A 22,158-nucleotide genomic window follows, 5' to 3' on the forward strand; every position below is an offset into this window, starting at 1 on the left:
TTGTATTGTATTGATCTATTCTCAGTCACAGAAGTAAAGAAAATGGTAGATAGCTCCTTCCCAAACAATAATTTAGTTTGTTTGAGCACAGCGCTGAAAGAAGAAAATAGACCAGCTCGTGAACTGGAGAGAGTGATAGGGGGGTCATTCACCAAGACAAGTGCTAAATAGCGAGTGCAAAATGAAAAATGAAATACGCTATTATGTGGCTGTGTTCAACCTGATTTAACATTTGAGATAAAGTGGCTTACAGTAATAGGGCCACAAATCTGATATGTAAATGAGAGAGTGCTACATGAGTAAATAAACTGTACTGTTACTCCACTTTAGTACGTGCCACTCATTTTGCACATTCATGAGAAAACACTTGGCAAATGACCCCCTAACTGTGGCGCAAAATAGTGACATCAGTCCTTTTAGCGGCACAGTGGTATAGCGATTAGCAGTAAGAAGGCCCCTGTGCTGAGTTTGCATGTTTCTCCTGTGTCTGCGTGAGTTCCTTCGGGTACTCCGGTTTCCCCTACCACTGAAAACATTTTCAATAGACCAGGATGAATGAGAGCGTGTTTGAGAGTGAGAATGGGGACAACGGATGCAAATTTTCCCGTGGCTGCAATCCGGTGCGGTGTGTTCATTAACATGCCCTATCACAACCAAATAAATCAAGAAAATAAAATAACATAAAATCTTTTTGCAGTGGCCTGTCATTTGATTTGATTTGAAATTCATCAAGGGGCATCAAAGTATTTTTCTATGCATACACAGAGCTATCAGAGGAGACTAGAAACATCTTAATTAAAGGGAATTGGAAAATAGGGAAATAGGGCCAGATGAACCAAAGGGTTTAGTGGTGAAATAAAGTGATTAAGAATTAGAAGTGCAATTTTGCTTTCTTTGGTTCAAGGCTCAGCCCACATTCTGTCATTAATGATCTCAGATTTTTGCCATAATGCCTTCGAGGCCCGATGTCTTCCCCAACTGTACCAAAGGAACGAGGATTAGTACAAACCGTTCTCACACCCGGTCATCCTGCTTCTTCGCATGCATCAATTTCAACATTTTCTACGTTCTGCGAAAGAGTTTACCATTTACCACCACAGTAATGTCAATAACTCCCAGTGTATCGACATATACTTCCTGGTCAATAACATGTAGACTGTAGCTGTACCTGGTGTCTTTTTTAGTGCTGTCAATCGATTCATTCTTGTAATCGCACTTGTGATATTCGATTTATCGCAATTAGTCATGGCTAATCGTTCTCTAATAATTATATTCATTATTAAGACTTGTCTGACGTCAAAAGTCGAAAGGTACACGAGACGATCTACATCTACTTTATGGATCAAAATGAAGCATGTGCATGTTAAATATTAGCTCACAGTGGAAAAATCAGTACTCAATTAAGAGTACTGATACTTCATTATAGAAGTAAAAAGTATATGATAAAACTTCTCTACAATTTCTTCAAAAGGTCACTCAAGCACATGTACTTGACTAAATGATGGTTCATTTGTTGAGTGATGATGGGAACATATGGGCCAAATTGTAAGCGGTTTTAACACTGAAGATTTACATTGATGAATTATTGTTAACTATGGAAGTTTTGTCCTCCTTTATTTAATTTGAACTTACTACCAGTGTCCTTATTATTATTTTCACAGTTAAAGCTAATGTTGTAAATACTCTGACCACAACATGCACTTTTCACATGTATTAACTTTTTTATGGAAATACATTTTGCAGTCCATCGAAATTAGATTAGATTTAGACAGCTTTATTATTCCCCAAGGAAAGTCTTGTGCCTAAAGAAGCAATGTAAAGAAAACACAAAAATCACAGAACAGTTAAAAACAGTGAGGGAAAAAAAACAATAATAATCAATACAATTTTTTAAAAAGATATGCGTACAAGACTTTAAACAAGGTATAGGACTGAGCAGGTGGTACTATTTCAGATTGGGGAAAAATAGGGGAAACTGAACACTGTTTCTATTATGAATAATTTGCAGTAAAATGTGTAGTTTAGTGAGAATTTGGTTTATTTTGAAAGCAACATTGTCTTTTTACAAACAAATAGTGCTTTTAAGTGATGGCTTTCTAAATAAACTCCAACGCCCTTGAGGTAGGGGGTACTACTGCTGAAAGACAACAAGGTTGGGAACCACTGCTATAGGGGAGTATTCTAATCATTTGGGTGTGACAGACAGAAGAGTCGTTTGCCAATGATTTCAACTTGGTTTATAGGACAACAAATAGTTACTGGTTAACAGGTTTGAAACACCAACCAGGCATGTGTCTGTGAATCAGGAAGGAGCTGGGGCCTGACCATGAAGGGAACTGAAGGTTAAAATGAGGATTTTAAAATGTATCCTGTTATGACCAGGAAGCCAGTTAAGAACAGAGAGAGGACAGCATGTGAACATTTGTTAATAAGCGGCAGTGTTCTGTATTTATAGAAAAGAGGGCGTTGTATTTACAGCTGCATTACCATAGAGGGCAGTCTGACAGAAACAAATCTATTCTGCACTTTATATAGACCTTATAAAATCAGGCCTAAACCTGGTCTAAACTAAACTATATTTAAACTGATAACTGGGATAAGTGTCTAAAAAACATGTTCAAACCAAAAAACAAAAACAAACAAAGAAACAAACAACAAAAAACGCCTAACTTGAATGTATGACTAAAGCCCAAATTCATTAATAGCTAATAAAAATGAATGAAGTTGAATATTGCAGATGACCTGAAGAAGTCTATGTACCACTAGAGGTACACGCACTACAATTGTGAAAACTACTGCTTATATGTATACAGAGGCACACATTTGATTGGCAACTTAAGTGGCCATGAAAAACACAAAAGCCACTAAGTGTCATTCATCTTCATCCAGTGGCCAAAAGGTTCTGTTATTATTGGCTGATTGTTTTCGTGTAACTCTGTATTAGACCCTGAAAGTACTGCTGAGTGTTTTTCTCAGGTTGTAAAAGTATAATGCAACATTTTGGTAGAAAATACCATAACAGGAAGGAATAGAGGCTGGACAGTATGGCTAAAGCGTTGAGTGTCTGCAGGTGCTTGCCTCTGTAGAGGATGAAGATGGTGGCAAAGATGACCCAGGTCAGAGCAAGCAGAAGGAGGCAAAATGTTATGGCTTTGGCTTCATTGTAATTTTTGGGGAGTTCTTTCCCCATGTAGGAGAAGACGAAGCAGAGCAAGCACAGTGTTGCACACAGTATGAGTGAACCACTAACTGCTGCCATGTTAATGTCACAGGCGAGAACTATCTGCTCTGGGTACAGAACAGTTTCATTGTAGAGCTTTGGAGGTTCACTTGCGTATGATATTAGCATCAACAAGACTTGTAAAATAAATGCCACGGCAATGACCAACCACTGACCGTGATATTTCATCCACCACCTCTGTATTGACGGGTACTTAGCGCCTATTTTAAAGATGCTGACTATCTGAAAGGAACGCACAACAAAACAGGCAAGACAAACTGTGTAGAACAAAACAAAAGGCAAAAGCCTTAGAATGCAGGAAGCCTCTTGCGGTTTACCAAAGTAGAAGAAGACACTAACACTGCAGAGACAGAGGCAGCCTAGAATCAGGAAGCACATTGGTCCTCCAGCAGATCTCACCACTGGAGTGTTGTAGTTCAGACCAAAGAGAACAGAGGTGAGGAGCGAGAGGCCCACAAAACCCACTGTCCCAAAGAGGGTCACTATTGCAGGAGCGTCCTCAAATGAAACAAACTCCACTGATCTGGGGCGGCAGGAGGTGCTTGCTGTTGTAGACCATTCTGTTGTGGAACAGTTGACACAAGTGTAGGGGTCCACTGAGAACAAAGAGAAGATGTCCATTTGATTATTTATCAGATTGATTAAATTAAATCATCAACGATGCGGTATAAAAAACTGAATTGTATTTGCAAATGAGAAAGAAAAAAACATATGAATTTTGCAGGAAGATTGTTTGTTTGGTTCCTTGCTCATAAAATATGGATGAAATTTAAACTGGTTCGCCTTGAGGTCGGCCACCTTCGACTGTCCCGCTCCAAAAAGCGAGAGGAGCCACTCTGAAACAAACATTTTCAGCCAGTCTCAGAGCGGCTATTTAGTTTGGCCTAAAGTGCTGTGGTTGGATTCACACTGACCCAAAAGCGCCACTGTCGGGTTGAGAGCCCCTTTAGTTCACAGAACCACTTCAGGTCAAGAACCACTTTAGGTCAAGAACCACTTTAGGTCAAGAACCACTAGGTCAAGAAACCCTTTAGGTTGATGTAACCAGTGCCAGTGCCTGTTCATAATTGAACTAAAGTTTCGTCTGATGATTATGCGCAATATTCGACTAAAATAATGAAAACAGTGTTATAAAGGGTAAACTTTTAAGTGATGCACTCCAGGACTCATTAGTTATCTGGGTGACCACAAAAATCCCTAACAGTTACCTGATGTGTTGATATAGGTTCCATTGAGACAGATGATACACTCGAAGCAGCATTTATGCACTGCATCCAGCTGTTTGGCATGACCCACTGGACAGTCCTGGGAGCATAGGGAGGTTGGCACCTGCACAGGAATTTCCCTTTAGAAGTCACCATATAAAGCACCTCATAACTTGCATGTGAATGTGTATTTGGTGAGGAAAGGCCCAGAAGAGGATTCATTCATAAAATTGCTTAGTTTTGGAACCAGGTTTCCCAAAGCCTGACCTGTCCATTTGTGAACCACTGAATCTTTGTGCTGTTGATATAATAATCAACAGCTGGGTGAATTTGCACAAAGCCCACTTCTTCTATTTCTTTGTTGCTCCAGGAAACGATGGAGTAGAATCCAAACTTTGGTTCTCCATTCTCATCAAACGTAATACTTTCGTTTAAAAGAGTGAAGTGTGACTTTTTCATCTCCGCCAGAACCTGCAACAGAAGCATCACATACAGTATGAGTGGTGAACTGAACAACCTCCTTCTTTATGGGCAGGGACACCCCAATGGTAACATGTCAAAATGCAGATTTTTTGATTACGCTTATTATGAATACCTCTGTCATTTCTGGGGCTATCAACCCGGCAAACAGTAACAAAACAATCTCAGAAGGGTTCCACAAAAGATGTTAATATTCAAAGCATGTCCTTGATGTTGGCCAATTGGAAGGACGTTTAGCCATAAGAGTAAAATTGCAGGTTTGTTGGTCCAATCACTACTAAATAAAGATCAGGTTCAAGGTTCAGGTTTTGGTCACCACCCTTCATTTGAGATTATGACATCATCAAAGTATAGGACATTAACGTAAACTATAGGTACTCCTTACCCGAGTTTAGAGAAAGGTCTTAAAGGGATATTTCAGGATTTTTGACATAGGGCCTTATTTCCTAGTTATCCAGAGTGTTGCTGATTTCTGGAGATATTTTTTTTCTAATTCATGCATTTCTTATGTTTGAAGAGTTACGTGGCGCTAGGCTAGTGCAAGGCTAGCACATTTCTACGATATCAGCTAGCCTGCATTAAAAACAGTCTGACACACTCCACAGTGCATCTGAGGCAAATCACTTTAACCATTTTGCATTTAAAATAACTTATATTTGAACAGCATCAGCTTCGTAGTTGTATTAGCTACGCAGCGGCGGAGTGATCTGCTAGAAAATAGTCCCTCAAAATGCGATCATTCATGTGATGCAAGGTCAGTTATATTCCAAAAAATATTCTATGGACACAGACATTTATATGGTTAGTCTGGTGTTAAAAGTGATTTGCCTCAGGTGCACTGTGGAGCGGGTCAGACTGTTTTTAATGCAGGCTAGCTGATATCGTAGAAATGCACTAGCCTAGCACTATAGCCTAGCTCCACGAAATTCTTCAAATATCAGAACTGCATGAATTAACCTCTGCTGTCACAGAGGTTTTCAAACAGGATGCTTCAGTTTTAGTGAAGGATTGGACTTTAAATCAAGTCAGCAAGTATTAGTTTGTTTTTCTTCTACTAAAAATAAAGGCTTGGATTGTATTGTATTTAAGGCGAGACACTGCAGGTGAATAGGGAAAAAATGTATATTTACAGATACCAATGTGAAACTTTTGCTTTAGATTACTGGCATAAATGTGAGAAAAAAATACATGGCAAGTTTTCTGTTATTTTATCTTTTCATATAAGAACAAGGTCTTTTATGACTAAAAATGCCCCAAATGTCCCATCATTTCGGTGACGAAATCTGAATAATGGATAGAGCTACATTCAAATTTGTTGTTTCATTTTATTGTTAAATGAGCTGCCAAGACTTTTTCAGAGGGGATTTTGGATATCCTGGTTAGTTTTTAAAATAAGCTGTTTTTTTAGTGGAAAAATTTGTAAAAAATTAATTTTCGCCTTATTTTTTGACATTCAAAACTCAATAAATGGGGCTAGGGATTAGATAATAAAAAATCCCTCTGAAATTTTTTTCCAAATATTGTTTATTGTTTATTGTTTATTGTTTATTGAAAGGATCCCCATTAGCGCAGTCATGCTGTCGCTATTCTTCCTGGGGTCCCACTAAATCCATTCACAAAAAGTAAAAACAGTATTTAAATCACAAACATGTGTATCAGTACATTTGTATATCCTACTAAAATCCTATAAAAGCTGTACATAAAAGTAGCACATATTTGCATTCAGAAAGGAATATCACATGACACGTTCATTCGCCAAAATCAATCCACATTTGTTTGTAAGAGTTTTCTCAGTAAAAATTTAAATCTCTTCTTGTCCTCCACTATCGTTAGACTATCTGGAAGTCCATTCCATGCCTGCATAGCTCTGTATGTAAAGGTCCTCGTGATGCTATTCGATCTTACTGTTGGCAAGAGAAATTTTCTGGCCGTTGCATGTCTGGTTTTGTATTTGTGTTTCTCGTGGCTGAACAGGAGATTTTCATAAGTGATCTTTGGACATCTAGTTGACATAATACTTTTTACTGAGGATAACAGAGAGTACAAGAGTCTGTTTTTCACTGACAACCATTTTAGTTTACTCAGCATTTCCTTTGTGCTGGTCATGTAGTCACAGCCTAGCAACATTCGTGCTGCTCGGTTCTGTACTACTTGTAAGGTTTTTATTCCTTCAGATGTTGCATTTGACCAGACTGTTGGACAATAGTCCAAGTAGGACAGTACCAGCGCTTGTGTGATTATTTTAGTAGATTGCTGTGTAAGACAGTGCTTGTATCTTTTTATCATTGAGATCGCACGTGCCATTTTTACCCCTATTATTTCTATATGTTTGGTCCAGTTTAATTTACAGTCCACTAAAACTCCCAGCAGCTTAGTTTCATATACCTGATTTATTTGAACTCCTTCTATCTCAAGTTTTAGTTCTGGATCTGATTTAATGTTATTGTTAGACCCAACTACCATTGCAACTGTTTTTGACGTGTTTAATATCAATTTGTTTTCTTGAGTCCATTTTAACACCTGCTTTAATTCTTCACCTAATACTCGTCGCAGTTCTATTATGTCTTTTGCTGATGAATACAGAGTAGAATCGTCAGCATACATTACTATTTTAGTTTTGTCAAGAGCCAGTGGCATTTCATTTGTGTAAATATTAAAGAGCAAAGGCCCAAGGCAGCTGCCCTGAGGCACCCCGCACGTTACCATTCTTTCTCCTGAGTAATAGCCATTAAAGAAAACTGACTGAAATCTTTTTTCTAAATAGCTTTTAAACCATAATGTCGCTGTCTTCTCAAAGCCATTATTGTTCAGTCCAAGGCTGGAAAATGTGTCTTTAGTCTTGTCTTTAGGTCCGACTGACGTGGACATAGTGTCGCCACAATGACAGAAAAATGTGTTTTGAGAAAAAGGCCCTTGAAATTGCATTGTCCCATATAAGTCTATGGGCAAACATTGAATCAGCGCAATATTTAAACATGTTAGTGTGAAGATTAGGTATATTTTTCGTTTCCGGGTGAAAGCTTGTATGTTCAGAAACCAAAACCTGAAAACTGAAAAAATTTAGTTTTGCCTGTAGTGTCTCCCCTTAAGTTCAACACATTTCTTAAATCTGTAGATTCGTAAATTTTCTCACCCACTTACTTTTTCTTCCTCTTAAACCAAACTTGCAGTATATAGGCCAACCTGCAGTATATACTCACCATGTATGGGTAAACTGTTGTACTTGTATTGCACTGACCACTCTCACACTGCAGCAGGTTGTGTAAGGCGTGCGCGACCACATACACAGCGCTATACACTGGAAGCGACAGTGATGGGTCTGCTTCAACAATATCCTCTGTTGTCAGGTCACTGCAGTTGCACATCTGGTTACAAACTCTCTCTTCACCCTCTTCATGTTGCCCACTTTTATTTTGTAATGAGTAAAGGAAGTCATGAAATCCTGGTATTTCTATTTCTGGCTCAATTACTCCAATTACAGTTCCGATCGAGTGAATATTTGGCATTTCCGAAAGCTCCCTGTTGAAAGCCCATGTGTCTGAAGCAATCCACACCTTCTTGTTAACTTTGAGATTGAGAGCTGCCTGAATCACCATTGTAGCAGTTCTTTCCATTGCAAAAATGATGACAACATTTATCTTCTGGAAATCAATTTGTTTGAACATTTCTGAAAGGTTGGTGTTGGCGTTGACTTCGTTGCTGTAAGCCAGACAGATCTCGGTGTCGTTGATCTTTTTCAAAAACAAATCTGCGCCGTCAGTGCTGTATTCTCCGTTATCGTTGAGGAAAGCCACCCAGTGCCATCTGAAGTGCAGCAGCATTGTGACGATGGCTTCGATCATCTGCTGATTGGGAAGCACTGTTCGCATAATTGTGGGATATTTGACTTTATCTGAAAAGGCTGAACTTGAGGATCCATAATCGACCTAATGTGAAGCAGAAGAAACACGCTTACAATAACTGCATATATTTCAAAAACTAAGTGGCCTATAAAAAGAAATATACAGTGAGAACCATATGTTGACATACACTTTATAAAAAGAATTAGAATTAGAATTTTAAAAATTATTTCTATTTGACAAATTCCAGAAGAATGAGTGATAAAAGATGCTACACAATTTTGTATTACTTTAGACAAAGTCAGAAATGCAGACACTAAGATTACTATACCTTTAAACAACTAGGGACATAACGATGTCATGTAGAGGTCGACCGATATGGGTTTTTGCTGATATTTCGAGATTTCAATTGAATGATGCCAATATGTACGGCCGATGTTTTTTTCTTGTCTATAATCTTGCAAAAGTGATATCACCATTTATCAATTACATCAATCGATAAAATAATGTAAAAACATTAAACAAGGATCACTGGACTATTCTACACTATGTCCTTGGGGAAATGACAGGCTTTAGGTTGCATTAATATTAACAACACTTGGCCACTGCAGCAGTGGTTGCAGTTTATTTCTTTACGTGATCCGTCCCAGTCTTGCTGAGTTGATGTTAGCATTAGCATTCTGCCGCTAGCTTTAGCACACTGATACTAACTGCAGCATTTTGCACGGCAATACAATTGCAACGGTTAAAACTAACTCAGGGATTGAATTCTCCAGGTTCTGAGCTTCAAGCTGTAGCATGTCCATATTCACTGAGGTTTAGTCGGTGAAACATGTGTTTAACAGGCTTTTCAGACTGATTTTCAGTGTGATGTTTCTCAGTCCCCTTGAAGCCTAGGGTGTTGTTGAGCTTTTATTAAAGCTCTGACTGCTCTTTCCAGAGACGGGAAGTCTCTATCATTTTCTGGTTCATCCTTGGGTGCAATTTCAAGACACTTCAAGGTACCAGGTTCATTGGTTAAAACAATGATGGAAATGTCCAATCATACAGATCAGAAAGAAGGCAGGTTCTGTGTCTCAGAGATGAAGAACAAATGCAAAAGACCTGGTGAAGATGCTGAAACTGGTAACAGTTTGTCCTTGTCTTTACAGATGACAGTTACAACATTTACTAACTAGCCTGGCTAACGCCAGACTAAAATCACAAGTGATATTTAGTCTGGGGACCACCAATTTATTTCCTCGTAGAAGAGGTGTGGTTTACGATCGTCCATAGCCGTTTATTGGGTGATACGAATGTCTACCATGCGTCTACACGTAGCCACAGCCAATCGTATCATCGTATCCGATGACGTATGACGTACCCGCTGTAAACTTTCGAGCTAAACTATTTAGAACACGGCCTAAAACTTGATCGAAAAATAGCGTCGCGTCTGCTGCTGTCATGTTTGATCCGTAAATAAACTTTATTTTATTTTATCCGTAAATAAACTACAAGCTTCCGTATAGCGAATAGCGTGTCATAATCTTGCCGTCCCTTCTCGTTCTGTGATTGGTACCCAAATCCATGCGAAAATTTCGGCAATGGTCTCCAGGCTGTTGTGCAGTTCGAAATGATTGGAGCGCACACAGCAGCATGGTGTTAGCCAGGTTATTTACTAACAGTAATAGGACCAAATAATGAAGAAGATTTAGATAAATGTACAAAACACAAACTTGTCACTGTTTATAAAGGTACGGCATATAATATACATGAGCCGATCAAGTCCACTTTAAGATTCTCAATTATATCCTTACAATTCTATGAAAAAAAAATGTATATGTATACTAATTATGTATATTTGAAATATACCCTTATATATACAAATGCTAGTCGACCTTCATCAAGTCACGGGATTTGAACCACCAACCTCTTAGTAAGTAGAGCGATGTGTATAAAGTGAGTGCTTTGTTCTAAAAACATTTTCGAGCTGGTGTTGTGTTGTCTGAACATCAGTCCACACCATTATTTGAGAAAACACTATTTAGTTTGTTTGCTCACCAGAGGAATGAAGTCCATTGCAATGATCGGAGTGACAGTGTGTGTCTTTGTGCTGGAGTACAATCCAACCACTGATATGACTTTAGATGTCATCTTCCCAGACTGAGGCTGATGCTGGCGCCAGGGCTGGACTGACTCGTTGACTGAGATGAAGTCCAAGATCCCGGGGAAGCTCCTGGTGTCTGAGCAGTGATCGAAGATCTCATAGCCCAGAGTGACGCCGGGCAGCAGCTGTGTGGAGTTATTGATCTGTTCCACTGCAAATCGCATCAGCTGAAGCCTCCGGTAATGTGACACAATGAACGGCTGCCTGCAAATGATTTCAGCAAGGCACATTTATTTGTATAGCACCATTAACATGCACAACAATGTGCTTCACAACAAAGTGCTTTACAACAATCTATTACAAGCATCTAAAGTGAAGACTCACACCTAGACACTCGATCTGTGCCATCTGAAAGAAGAGCAATTTGTTTTGATGGACCAATCATCTATGCAGAGCAATTTTGGCCTTGTTGTACTAAAATCCTAATCATTGCTGAGTTCTTTCTGGTCCTGACACAGTAGGACTATTTACTTTTCTTGTATGTATGCATAATAATAATAATAATAATAATAATAATAATAATAATAATAATAATAATAATAATAATAATAATAATAATAATAATAATAATAATAATAATAATAACAATAAAAATAATAATAATAATAACAATAATAATAATTATAACCTGAACCACTGTCGCCCCAACGTAGCATATCCAACCTACCCTCTAAGAACCTAAATGCAATATCACAATGTTATGATCACTAACACTATGTTTATGCTTATGCAAAGTTAGGTGAAAGGATTTCAGACTTACTTTGAGCAGTCGATTGCCTTAGGGATGAACTCAGAAGCCACCTCATTTGTATCATGAATTTCAAACAGCCCTCCAATCAGAAAATCTCCAGCTTGACTAAAGTCAGAGTTTGTAACAGTGCACTGAGAGACCAAAAGCAAAATGTGATCCAAAAATAACAGGGAAACAAGGAGAGAGTACATTTCTGTGGACAGTTCTGAGTGGATGGCACCAAACTAATTCGAGTCAGTTGTTATGGTGGAAATGGTGAGCTACCGTGACAAGTGGCAAATCACTATGCAAAAGTGTAAGGGCTGCAGTTCGGTCTGACAAATGACTGGTTTCATTTGTTGATTCTGCCATGCAAAAACCAGGATATTTTATACACCAACATTTACTCTTACCACAAATACACAAAGAGCACCTCAATTCAACTGACCCTGTGATGCTCTCCCATATGTACTATACTATATTAATCTGGTAAATCTCCCAAGTAAAGCAGCCACATACAGTATAAGAGATCAGTGCACTCAGGCCATAAACAGACTTCCGGAATAAGGTGAATAGACCAGGATGAATGAGAGTGTGTTTGAGAGTGCGAGTGGGGACAATGGATGCAAATTTGCCCATGGCTACAATCCGGTGTGGTGTGTTTATTAACATGCCCTGTCACAACCAAATAAACCAATAAATAAATAAATAAAATAAAGATATACAAAACTCGTTCTTTGAGAGTAAATCTTACATGAGATACTAGACTTACCAGCAATACAACAAATTCAAAACAATGACAGGTATCTCAAATTCTGACGTTTTATCAACAAAATCTGTGTTCCCATTTTTATATGACTTGCTAGCATTAGCCTCACCGGCCAATCACAAGATGGCTGCCACGTTTGCATGTGCGTGTCATGTCCGATCTAACGTTTAAAGATTGTTATTTTTTCTGAAAAAGTGTCTTGGAAGAATATAATGGATAGAGTAGACACAATATTTACTCAAGTAATAGTAACATTACTTTGACCTAATTTTACTCAAGTACAAGTAAAAAAGTACTTTAAGTACAACTGTAAGTAAAATGTTACTGTGAGTAACTGCGAGAAAGTCAGATTTATTTTCAATGACACCATAAATAGTGTGAAACAAAACATAAAATCATGTGGAAATCGTGATATTTACAAAGAAATTCCCAGAAAATGGGAAATACTTAAAAACTAAATAATTTTAAAGAACAAGGTGCACGAGGCGATCTACATCTACTTTATTGATCAAAATTAAGCATTTGCATTTAAAATATTTACTCACAGTGGAAAAAGCAACAAATATTTTTACTCAAGTAAGAGTACTGATATTTCATTATAGAAGTAAAAGTAAAAAGTAGACTACTGTATGATAAAACTACTCCAAGAAGTACAATTTCTTCAAAAGGTTACTGAGTACTACTTACAAATGATGGTTCATGTGTTGACTAATAATGGGAACATGTGCCAAACATGGGCAGTTGTCACTGCAGTCAGTGTATAGGAGAAAAATAACACATGAATGAATCGTTGATTTCTGTTTGGACGTGTGTACACTGGGTGGCGCTGTTGTTGCAAACATATAGGCAGGGTTAATCAAATGGCAGGCTGACATTGACCGTCACACACCTAAGGAACATCGCACCTGCCCAGTACTAGACTGCCTTGTATACAGGGCATGAAACTTTGTTTTATGGAGTAAAGAAATGTGCAGGATGCGGCGAGGCAAGGACACCTGTCACAGGGAAGGCACTTTAGGTCTTGAGTCAAAGCAGGGCAACAAAGACAATACAAAGTGTCATATTGTATACAAATGTACTACACATCCACAAACAAACACAAGTCATACAAAGTCAAGACGGGTAAATACTAAAAACACTGGTGGTTAAGCCATTTAGGTACTGAGCCACTGTAAATAAAAGTAATAACAATCACAAAACACAGTCGTATACAGACATTTCATGCATGTAAATTAATAAGTAAGTAAGTTGGTAAGTACCATTTGTAGGTACTGTGAAAGCGAGTGAGAGAGCAAACTGTTTTAGCCTTTCACAAAGATACAGTAGCTCACAAGTTGGTTTACATGCTGCATTTAAAACTGTTTTTTAACAATAAGTATAATTGATAAGAAAGAACACTATGCCACACAAAATTATTAAAAACACAATAAATATAGACAAATTAAGCAACAAAACAAACGGCGGAACAATAGAATAGAAGCAATGAAAGCAGGTCAGTAAAAGTGGCTCGAGGTGTTTTTTGTTTTGTTTTGTTTTTTAGAATTTTACAGATTTTACAGGGCAGTGCTTCCCAAACACTCGAGGACCGAGCAGGTGGTACTTGGATAATATATCTGATAAAATGTTTATATAGAATTTGCAGTAAAATGTGTAGAATTTGGTTTATTTTGAAAGCAACATTGTCTTTTTACTAACAAATAGCACCTTTAAGTGATTGCTTTCGAAATACACTCCAACGCCCTTGAGGTAGGGGGTACTACTAGTGAAGACAAAAAGGTTGGGAACCACTGCTATAGGGGACAGAGTATTCTAATCATTTGGGTGTGACAGAGATGAAGACTCGTTTGCCAATGTTTAAACTTGGTTTATGCGACAAGAAATAGTTACTGGTTAACAGGTTTGAAACACCAACCAGGCATGTGTCTGTGAATTAGGAAGGAACTGGGGCCTGACCATGAAGGGAACTGAAGGTTAAAATGAGGATTTTAAAATGTATCTTGTTATGACCAGGAAGCCAGTTATGGACAGAGAGAGGACAGCATGTGAACATTTGTTAATAAGCGGCAGTGTTCTGTATTTATAAAAAAAAAGAGGGCGTTGTAGTTGCAGATCCATTACCATAGAGGGCAGTCTGACAGGAACAAATCTATTCTGCACATCTTTATATAAATCTTATAAAATCAGGCCTAAACCTGGTCTAAAATAGACCTGGACTAAACTATGTTTAAACTGATAACTGGGATAAGTGTCTATAAACCATATTCAAACCAGAAAACAACAACAAACCAACAAAAAAGAGCAACAACAAAAAACATCTAACTTGAATGTATGACTAAAGCCCAAATTAATGAATATCTAATTAAAATTAATAAAGTTACACGTACACGTACCACAATTTACTGCTCCCTGTATATACACTGCGTTCCAAATTATTATGCAAATTGGATTTTTGTGTCAAAAAGGTAAAAAAAAAAAAAAAAAAAAATGAAACTTGTGGATGGTATCGTGTCTCGGGGATCTATGAATCACTGACATCAATCTCAGAGACCTGGGATGATTAGTTTTCAGGTTAAGCCCAGTTAGGGGAAAAACTACTGAAAAAGGGTATTCCACTTTATTATGCAGATCATCATTTTCAAGTAATATGGGAAAGAAAAAGGGTCTTTCTGCTGATGAAAAGCGTGAAATAGTTGAATGCCTTGGTCTAGGTGTGAAAACCTTCGATATTTCATGAAAGATTAAGCGTAATCATCGAACAGATAAGAGATTTGTGGATGATTCAGAGCACTCTCTGGTTTGTGCGGATAATGGCACAATATGATGTTCGCACATCAGATTAAGAGAACAGATACAGCTACAAAGCAGCATACAGGTATTTGAAGCTGCTGGTGCCTCCGGAGTCTCCCGAACATCAAGGTGTAGGACCCTCCAGAGGCTGGAGTTGTGCATAAACCTTCTATGCGGGCCTCCCCTAAACGGTTAATTGAATGCTGATGAACAGAAACGGCTGCAACAGGCTCAGGAATACATGAAGACTCATTTTCAAACAGTCTTGTTCACTGATGAGGCCGTGTAGCCCTGGATGGTCAAATCAAAGGAGTAGTGGATAGTTGGTGAATGGCCACAATGTCCCAACAAGGCTGTGACGTCAGTAAGGAGGGGGCGGAGTCATGTTTTGGGCCAGAATCATGGTGAGAGAGCTGGTCAACCCCTTTAGGCCCTTTTAGGCTCCCTGAAGGTGTGAAAATGACCTTTGAAAAATATGTGGAGTTTCTGACTGACCACTGTCTTCTATGCTACAAAAAGAAGAGCCGTGCTTTCCCGAACAAGATCCTCTTCATGCATGACAACGCACCATGTCATACTGTAAAGAAAACCTCTGCATCACTGGCTGCTATGGGCATAAAAGGAGAGAAACTCATGATGTGGACCCCTCCTCCCCTGACCTCAACCCTGTTGAGAACCTTTGGAGCCTCAACAAAAAAAACTTCTATGAGGGTGGGAGGCAGTTTTCATCCAAACAGCAGCTCTGGGAGGCTATTCTGACATCCTGCAAAGAAATCCAAGCAGAAACTGTCCAAAACCTCACAAGTTTAATGGATATAAGAATTTTTAAGCCGCTATCACAGAAGGGCTCCTATGGTAAAATATAACTTGACCTGTTAATATTTTTTTGATTGAAATAGCTTTTGATTTCAGTAAATATGACCTCCTAATGCTACAAATTCAACAAATGACCATTTTCAGTCAATAACAAGCTTTAAAATGTATTGAAACGATGAGTTGCATAATAATTTGGAACAGTGGATTTTGAGGTTTTTACTATATTTATTTTTGAAAAAAATACTGTTATCACTAGGAAATTTTTCCACCACATTTAAATGATCCTTTACCAGTTAGAGACTTGAAAATTATGCTGACTCTCATTTGAGTTGACAATTTAGAAAATCTTAGAAAAATGTAATTTGCATAATAATTTGGAACGCAGTATAGAGGCAAATTTAGAAAACTAGTATCTCTCACAAGTCACACATTTGATTGGCAACTTAAGTGGCCATGAAGAACACAAAAGCCACTAAGTGTCATTCAGCTTCATCCAGTGGCCAACAGGTTCTGTTATTATTGGCTGATTGTTTTCGTGTAACTCTGTATTAGACCCTGAAAGTACTGCTGAGTGTTTTTCTCAGGTTGTAAAAGTATAATGCAACATTTTGGTAGAAAATACCATAACAGGAAGGAATAGAGGCTGGACAGTATGGCTAAAGCGTTGAGTGTCTGCAGGTGCTTGCCTCTGTAGAGGATGAAGATGGTGGCAAAGATGATCCAGGTCAGAGCAAGCAGAAGGAGGCAAAATGTTATGGATTTGGCTTCATTGTAATTTTTGGGGAGTTCTTTCCCCATGTAGGAGAAGATGAAGCAGAGCAAGCACAGTGTTGCACACACAATGAGTGAACCAATAACTGCTGCCATGTTAAGGTCACAGGCGAGAACTATCTGCTCTGGGTACAGAACAGTTTCATTGTAGAGCTTTGGAGGTACACTTGCGTATGATATTAGCATCAACAAGACTTGTAAAATAAATGCCACGGCAATGACCAACCACTGACCGTGATATTTCATCCACCACCTCTGTATTGACGGGTACTTAGCGCCTATTTTAAAGACGCTGACTATCTGAAAGGAACGCACAACAAAACAGGCAAGACAAACCGTGTAGAACAAAACAAAAGGCAAAAGCCTTAGAATGCAGGAAGCCTCTTGCGGTTTACCAAAGTAGAAGAAGACACTAACACTGCAGAGACAGAGGCAGCCTAGAATCAGGAAGCACATTGGTCCTCCAGCAGATCTCACCACTGGAGTGTTGTAGTTCAGACCAAAGAGAACAGAGGTGAGGAGCGAGAGGCCCACAAAACCCACTGTCCCAAAGAGGGTCACTATTGCAGGAGCGTCCTCAAATGAAACAAACTCCACTGATCTGGGGCGGCAGGAGGTGCTTGCTGTTGTAGACCATTCTGTTTTGGAACAGTTGACACAAGTGTAGGGGTCCACTGAGAACAAAGAGAAGATGTCCATTTGATTATTTATCAGTTGATCATGTGACAAGCTCTGTGAGATGGATGATGTTGTGATTAGGACCTACACAAAATTTAACACATGATGTTGAGCACATGTGGGACTCCTGCTACTTATGAAATGTTATTTTGGCCAACATTCGCAAATATATTGTTCGATGGCTGATGAAACATGTTCCCGTGTCATGTATCTTAAATAATGAAGCTAAACATTGTTGATGTATTGTTTTTATAATCATTTACCTGTGGTGTTGATATAGGTCCCATTGAAACAGACGATACAGTCAAAGCAGCATGCATGGATGCCATTTTGCTGTTTGGCATAGCCGACAGGACACTGTGGAGAGCAAAGGGAGGTTGGCACCTGCACAAAATGATGACAATTAGTTTGATAATTCTCAAATGACGTGGTTTCTTCTTTTTATTTTTGAAGTCATAACATAAAATAGTTGGCCTCATAGTTTGCCTGTGTATCTAATGGTAAGTGATCACAGAGCACTTACCTCACCATTCGTGTACCATTGAATCTTTGTACTGTTGATATAATAATCAACAAATGGGTAAATTTGGAAAAAGCCCACTTCATCTGCTTCTGCATTGTTCCAGAAAACTATGGAGTAGAATCCAAACTCTGGATCTCCATTCTCATCAAACTTAATACTCTTGTTTAAAAGGGTGAAGTTTGACGTCTTCATCTCCGCCAGAACCTGAAACAGCAGCATCATATTCAGTATGAGTGGGAAATTTAACAGTTCTCCTTCATTCAAACTTGGCTGTAAATACTGCTAAAGTGGTGCTAGCCCACAGTTGGCTTTGCCCGTTAGCTTCTTCTTCATGATTCTATTAGTGTGTATTGCGCCTCCGAACCGATGGCAGGGAAGTTGCAAGTGTGGTTTTCTGGCCAGAGACACCAGGGGGACATGAAAGTTCCCCCAATCATCTCATCAACACTTGTATTAACCCCAGAGGGACAACAATAAGTATTTATTATGGTAAACATGTTACTTAGTTCTTCTTTAAAGGTAACAGCAAATGATGCAGCATATACTCACCATGTATGGGTAAACTGTTGTACTTGTATTGCACTGACCACTCTCACACTGCAGCAGGTTGTGTAAGGCGTGCGCGACCACATACACAGCGCTGTACACTGGGAAAGAGTAGGCTGGGTCTGCTTTAACAATCTCCTCTGTTGTCAGGTCACTGCAGTTGCACATCTGGCTACAAACTCTCTCTTCACCCGCTTCATGTTGTCCACTTATATTTTGTAATGAGTAAAGGAAGTCATGAAATCCTGGTATTTCTGATTCGGGCTCAATTAGTCCAATTACAGTTCCGATGGAATCAATTTTTGGCATTTCCAAAAGCTCCCTGTTGAAAGCCCATGCGTCTGTAGCAATCCACACCTTCTTGTTAACTTTGAGGTTGAGAGCTGCCTGAATCACCATTGCAGCAGTTCTTTCTATTGCAAAAATGATAACAATGTTTATTCTCTGGATGTCAATTTGTTGAAACATTTCAGAAAAGTTGGTGTTGGCGTTGACTTCGTTGCTGTAAGCCAGACAGATCTCGGTGTCTTTGATCTTTTTCACAAACAACTCTACGCCATCAGTGCTGTATTCTCCGTTATCGTTGAGAAAAGCCACCCAGTGCCATCTGAAGTGCAGCAGCATTGTGACGATGGCTTCGATCATCTGCTGATTGGGAAGCACTGTTCGCATAATTGTGGGATATTTGACTTTTTCTGAAAAGGCTGAACTTGAGGATCCATAATTGACCTGATGAGAAGCAGTAGAGCATTTAGCAATCAAACATATAATGCTGAGGCAAACATAGCTCTGCATGTGTGCAGATATCTAACTCATCAGACATTGAGCGGCATGGTAGGGCAGTAGTTAGCGCTCATGCTTCACAGCGAGAAGGTCCCAGGTTCGATTCCCACTTGGATGGGGTTCTCCCTGTGTCGTAGGTTTCCTCCGGATACTCCGGCTTCCCCTATTACTAAAACATATAGATTCCCCTCTGTGGCCAGGACTCCCCTTAAAAAGAGATTCTTAATCTCAGTGGGACTTTCCTGGTTAAATAAAGGTTAAATATATTGAGGTATTGTCCTGATTCATTACTGGTCCCTTCATGAATCAAATAAAGTGGCATGATGTTCAATGTTTCCAATGTGTTTTAGTTCAGCTGTAAAGAACTGTGCTGTTTGGGTTATAAATTTGCAGCAGCTAAAAATGAAATAAAGGTAAATAATTTAATCACAATAGCATTTACATTGACAATATTAAAAAAAACAGCAATAACAAAAAAAAATTGCATTGTCAGTTTAAAAGTTTCAGTTGGAGAGGCCTTATTGGACTACATTGCATTTTCACCTTTCTGGGATTATTTTTCTCATCTCAGTGAATATTATGAAGAGTGCTAATTACATAATTTACCATTGTGTTCATTGTTGATCCTGAATGTTCCAGAGGCCGCCATGAGAGAAAGTAAAGGCACCATGCTCATAGGCATTTACTTCTGTTTTTCAACTTAAAATGTGAAACTAATATATGATATAAACTCATTACATGCAAAGTGAGATATGTCAAGCCTTTGTTATAATTTTGATAATTATGATTTACAGTCCATTTTTAAAATATTCCTATTTTCTGAGATTTTGATTTTGGGGTTTTTACAACCTGAGCCATAATAATCAAAAATGATAACAAATAAAGGCTTGACATATGTCACTTTGCATGTAATGAGTTGATCATATATTAGCTTCACAGTTTAAGTTGAATAACAGAAGTAAATGCACTTTTTCCATGATATTCTGATTATATGACGAGCACCTATTTACCTAATATTTTATTGTTTCCCTGATAAAAAGTTACATAATGCACCTTTAAATAAAACTATGTAGATTCTCAGTCATCCAGGTCAACAACTGGACTTAAATTTAAACAAAAAGCCAATGTTTCACTCCGGCCATGAAGAAGCTCCCTAGATGGGAAATGAAATGGCTTTTTGATTAAACATATGTCCAGGTTTTTATTTAGTTTTAATGTTAGAATAATTTAAAGGTTTCTGAAAGCTCTGTTTGCTCACCAGAGGTATGTAGTCCATTGCGAGGATCGGTGCGACGGTGCGGGTCTTGGTGCTAGAATACATTCCAATCACTGATATGACTTTAGATGTCATGTTCCCAGGCCGAGGCTCAAACTGGTGCCACGGCCGAACCGACTCATTGATTGAAATAAAGTCCAAGATCCCGGGGAAGCTCCTGGTGTCTGAGCAGAGATCGAAGATCTCATAGCCCAGAGTGACGCCAGGCAGGAGCTGTGTGGAGTTATTGATCTGTTCCACTGCAAATCGCATCAGCTGAAGCCTCCGGTAGTTCGACACAGTGAGTGGCTGCCTGCAAGTAAGAAAGACATCTTCAGAGAAGACTTGTACTCTATATTAAATCCATTTCTACTAAAAACTTGCAGTAAAGAAAAGCTATTTTGGTGATGCTCTGACAAATTTATTAAGGATAATTTTAGACATGCAAAAAAACTATTTTTTTCTTGTTTACAAAGTATTCCACCCAAAGTGTCATAATTATTCAATATCTCAAAGGTTTGTATTTTCCATGTATTGCTCACTCATGCACACAAACACTTATTAAGCATGCAGCAACATTAGAAAGTATCAGTCTTTCAGACTTACGTTGAGCAGTCGATTGCCTCAGGTGTGATTGCCTCTGGGGTGACCTCAGTCACATCGTGAACGTCAAACAGCCCTCCAATAAGAAAATCTCCAGCTCGACTAAACTCAGGGTCTGCAGCAGTGCACTGAGAGACCAAAAGCAAAATGTATTCCAGTAAAAACAAGGAATGAAAGATCGAGTACATTTCTGAAGCAGTTTTGAGTGGATGCATTATCATCATATCAGCATCTCTGAAGTGGTGAGCTGTAGTGACAATTTACAAAACAATATGCAAAAGAATACGAGCTGTTTGACAAATGAGTGGTTTAATCTGTTTATTCAGCCATGCAAATCCAGCGGGTCCTTTGAACAACATTTTTCATTCTTCCCTTACAATCAAGTGTTTTATTATTTATTGTACATAAGATACCTCTATTTATTAGTTGTACATTGCACATTTTCCTGACTATTTGCACCCCGAGTGTTTCTTGAGAGCTGATGTAACAACTTAATTTTCCCATTGTGAGATCAATAAAGTTCTATATTATCTTTATCTGCCAGACCTGGCACTTTAAAAGGCTCTACAAGTACAAATGATACTTGTGATTGTGGATTTGATTTTGTTGACTTGTTTCATGTAGTTGTTTCTGTAATAGTGATACTGCATACAGTGTGCCAATTTAGAGAATAAAGCAACATTACAAAATTTAAAGCCTCAAGCATTCCCTGTTACCCACGCGATCATCTTATATCTCAAATATTAACTATTACTTGTGAGGTGATCAAAAGGAAACAAGCATTCACTTGACATGTGGCCACATTGTTCATTTCAATACCTGACCAGTATTTTGCTTGTGGTGAACTGTAGCTTCCACTTTCAAATAAGCATGATGATACCAGAATTTGAATCCAAGTGAACCAGACAAGGACGGGCAGTAGCTCGCATGTCAGAGGCTCAGATCCAGTCTAATCCAGTTTAAAGATTCTGTACAATTTACATATG

At 38.6% G+C, this 22,158-nt stretch overlaps 2 protein-coding genes across 2 annotated transcripts; both read right to left on the reverse strand.

The window, feature by feature from the left end:
- Nucleotides 1-2,908: 2,908 nt before the first annotated feature.
- Nucleotides 2,909-8,795, reverse strand: LOC306964412 (taste receptor type 1 member 1-like; the record flags this gene model as incomplete). Its single annotated transcript, XM_079558405.1, has 4 exons — nt 2,909-3,837; nt 4,450-4,570; nt 4,714-4,917; nt 8,481-8,795. 4 exons carry the CDS (start codon nt 8,793-8,795, stop codon nt 2,909-2,911), a joined length of 1,569 nt encoding a protein of 522 aa, XP_079414531.1.
- Nucleotides 8,796-10,784: 1,989 nt separating this feature from the next.
- Nucleotides 10,785-20,842, reverse strand: LOC306964413 (taste receptor type 1 member 1-like; the record flags this gene model as incomplete). Its single annotated transcript, XM_079558406.1, has 8 exons — nt 10,785-11,115; nt 16,636-16,909; nt 17,018-17,084; nt 17,262-17,458; nt 17,726-17,819; nt 17,986-18,189; nt 18,535-19,260; nt 20,573-20,842. The coding sequence occupies 8 exons, from the start codon at nt 20,840-20,842 to the stop codon at nt 10,785-10,787; spliced, it is 2,163 nt and encodes a 720-aa protein (XP_079414532.1).
- Between the last annotated feature and the right edge of the window lie 1,316 nt (nt 20,843-22,158).

Source organism: Gobius niger (genome assembly GCF_951799975.1).
Source record: "Gobius niger genome assembly, chromosome: 6".
NCBI lineage: Eukaryota > Metazoa > Chordata > Actinopteri > Gobiiformes > Gobiidae > Gobius > Gobius niger.